This window comes from Sinocyclocheilus anshuiensis, unplaced genomic scaffold, assembly GCF_001515605.1.
Source record: "Sinocyclocheilus anshuiensis isolate Anshui unplaced genomic scaffold, SAMN03320099.WGS_v1.1 scaffold1877, whole genome shotgun sequence".
Lineage (NCBI taxonomy): Eukaryota > Metazoa > Chordata > Actinopteri > Cypriniformes > Cyprinidae > Sinocyclocheilus > Sinocyclocheilus anshuiensis.
This window is the reverse complement of record NW_015540967.1, coordinates 85,231-88,960: the sequence shown is the minus strand read 5'-3', so window position 1 is coordinate 88,960 and position 3,730 is coordinate 85,231. Positions and strand designations below refer to the sequence as shown.

Genomic DNA, 3,730 nt, shown 5'->3' with positions numbered 1-3,730 from the left:
CCCAGAACCTCAATGACCTGAGTGCAGCCCTTCAAGAAGAGTGGAATGCCATGCCTCAGCAGACAATACGTCGACTTGTAAACACCATGAGACATTGTTGTCAAGCTGTAATTGATGCTCAAGGATGCATGACAAGTTATTGAGACATTGACATTTTTTGTTGTGGTATACCCACAACTGTTGTTAGCTTTTGTTTCAATAAATTGTTTAAGATGAAGAAATTACCATTTCATGCTTCTACTTAAATGCCCTACTTTCATGATATAATATCACTGTAACTTTTTACATTTTCCATAAATTTTATCCAAAAGTTGAATATCCCTAACTTTTTGTGAGAAGTGTATGTACAGTATATGCGTGTGTGTGACATTAGTGTTGTCATTGTTTACTCATTCTTTAATGTGTGTGTGTATATATATATATATATATATACAGTATATATATATATATATATACATTATACATTTCAGATGTCTGCTGTTTATTCAAGGGCCTGATTACACAGCAGATGCCCTTTCTTTAATGCAGGAAAAAACAGCCAGTGATACAACAGTTTGCGTCATATTTAGATTTAGAAATTGCCTCAAGGATTTTGTTTTGTGATATAAAAATAGTGAAGTACAGGGGGGAAAATGGTAACAGTGGCCATGGCAAACTCAAAATTGCACAAAAAAGATTAACCCAGTAGAGTACCTTTACTGAAACGTACACAAGATTTAATTGATTGAGGTCCCTACATCAAAGAGAAAAGCAGAACAACTCAGTCTGTGCCTCCTCTGTCTTTTAAATCACCTATTGTTGGCTAATTTTTCCAGTCTGATTGAGGTCAGATGTTGGAGGAATGAGGGGTTCAGAAGTGTAAGTTGGAAGATTATAAGCAAACTTGCTCTTCAGAACCCTCTGCGTTTGCCCTCTAAGGTGCAAGGAGTGTTTGGTATGCAATTTCAAGTCTGGGCGTCAAATTGACTGCATCTTGTACTTGGTAGAGATCGCTCGCTGATGGAATGATAAGCTGTTGTTATCTCAAGCTGTCTCACAGGAGGCGACTGCTGCACGATGGGAAAATGGATGGAGATTACTTTGATCAACACTCTCATTAACTCTTAGTTTTTTTATTTTTTAGTGTAAACAGACACTAATTTTTCATATGTCTGTCAAACCTACGTTCATTCACTCACATAGTAGACTTGTACGATTTTTTTACCCTCTTGGTTTCTTGAGATGCATGTTCTCTAAGAACTTTTTTGAATTGGGGTTAAAAAAGAACCACCTGAAACCATCTGAACTTCATAAAGAAAATATTAAAATATAATGATAACCCACACCACCGTATGAGTCTCTCAGGGCAGCCCAGACCGTCAGGGAGCTGTTGTTGGTGTTTTATCTTTACAGTCATTAAAACTTCTCTAATGCCTGAAAACAAATCAATTTTCCCAACATGCACTAGTCAATGAAGGCAACAGAAATGAGGTCCACTGGTATTAGGTGTCCTTCTGTTTGGCATAGCAATTAAATATAACTTTTGCCTTAACATAAATTACCCTTACATAGACACACATCTAATCTGCAGTTACAATTTAGAAATTGTATAACCTTTTTATGATCATAATGACCCAAATTGCTTTTTAAGCCTTATACATGAAATAGTCTCAACAAATGTCAGCTTGTATAACATTGGTGCAGAGATTGACAGTAGATTGCTTACTGCCTTGTGATGAAATCGTTAATAGAGAGTTAGTTAATAATAAAAAAAATACTTAAAAAAACTTGATATTGTTTTGCATTTTTATTTTTTATTTTTACTAATTTTTATTTATTTATTTTTTGATTGTACAATCAAATTCTAGTGTTGATTTATCCACATTTTTAAATTAATAATTGAAATGATGCACCAGTTTGTCATTGAATTTATTTATTTCTCAGTTATTTGTTTATTTGGATCCCCATTAGCTTCTACAAAGTGGTTGATAATCTTCCTGTGGTCCACATAAAGTTGATTTTCAGTTGATTTTTATTTCTTAGTTGATTATCATTTTCTCAACTGATTATTGAATTTTGGCCCCCATATAGGATGTGAAATCTGCCGTGACGTGTCCGACTAGCTTATTTTTTTTTATTCTCTGACACAGCGTAAACTCTTGTGTATAGTTGTCCTGTTTCAAACAGTGTGATAAACTTCACAAACAAAAATTATATATAAATGTATTTATTATTAATACATTCATGCATGACTGTGGTGGACTTCAGCGCAGTCCACTCTTGCTGACAGTAGTGGTGTGTGAGTTAGTGGGACAAGTAGACTATTGGCAGAGCACTGATAAGACTCTGCGCTGAAGCTGATAATGTTCAGGATTGTTGACTTGTACTCCATAGACTTATTCATGGCTTTATGACAAACTTTTCAGCTGAGCACCACCTCCTCGTCGCCGTCATTTTTACCCCAGCAGATTCGTGCCCTCCGGACCCTTTGTGTGCATATCTCCACTATTCTGATGATCCAGCCACCCTTTATCAGCCAACTGGTGTTAAGATGTGGTCACACTAGGCTTTTAGCATGCAAAATTGCTTTTGCCCTGACTAAGAACATCAGTGACAGTCAATTTGTGACTTTTACATCCTCTCTTGGTCAAAAACATCTTTTGGCTTTTCACAAAAGAAAACTTTTTGCATGTAATTTTGTTTTCGCCCTGGAAATATCGGGATTTTCTTTCTCCTTTGAGAATTAAGAAATGAGAGAGTCTAACAGCTGTTCAGTTGAAAGTCGGCCAGGTCCAGGGTTGTGTTTATGTTCTTATTGCTTTCCTCGTCTCTGCTGTCCTGTGGTGCCTCAGGCAACGTTTGTGTTGTGAAAACTTGCAGATTTTAATTGAGTTTTCAATTGGTAAAAGATTCTGTTCTGCTGCTTATGAACTCAGCGGATCTCAGCCGTCACAGGCAGCTCAACTGAAACTAGATTACTCCGGATTTAAAGGCTACAGCTCCGCAGCACTGGAGGAAGCCCAAGTTTGCTGGTGTGAACAACAAGCATCTCAGATTTTATTGTTTTTCCCAAACTTTTACAAGACATAATCATATTACTAAATCTTTTTAACTTGCCATAAAGCTGAAGTGTGTAATTTCTTCACCTTTAGGGCAACCAAACTGCAGATTGCAAAAATAATTGCTTCCAGATATGTTATACTGCATCGTCTTCGATGTTCATCAAACAGATAATACCGCCCCAAATTCATGCCATTGGTTGTGCTGGAAGTCGACCACTGAAACACAGTGTTGCAACATTTACACTTTTTATTTGACTGTGCACAATAAACTGGGGTGGTATTTTAACATTTATACAAAGACATTCTTTTAAATGTTTATATTTAAATATATTTTATTTTATTTAAGGGCTGTTTTGAATTGTTTTCATTTGATTGCACTTCCTAATGTGTGTTACGTTTTGTTCCCAGCATTAACAATTCAAAGGAATTGTGACGGTCCCCTTCCAGCCCCACAAAATCGGTCTGTAGCTGATATAGAGGAACTGGCTGCCAACTATGAGCGTAAACTCATTGAGGTGAGTACTGGAGCTACCAAAGCAAGCAGCACTTGTCCTTTCCTTCTCTAACCTCAAAGTCACGTAATGCAGCCTAATAGTGAAGATTGTTTAATTACAAAACTAGAGCCCGACCGATATATCGTTTTACTGATTTTATCGGCCGATATGAGCCTGTCGCAGATATATCGGTAT

General features: G+C 36.6%; 1 protein-coding gene across 1 annotated transcript in view; it reads left to right on the top strand.

The window, feature by feature from the left end:
• The window catches only part of LOC107690065 (sorting nexin-29-like), a 111,541-nt gene that overhangs the window by 76,013 nt on the left and 31,798 nt on the right, over nt 1-3,730 (top strand). The window contains exon 15 of the mRNA XM_016488307.1: nt 3,450-3,556. Within this exon, the coding sequence (XP_016343793.1) occupies nt 3,450-3,556 (107 nt within the window). The remainder of the gene's footprint in view (nt 1-3,449; nt 3,557-3,730) is intronic.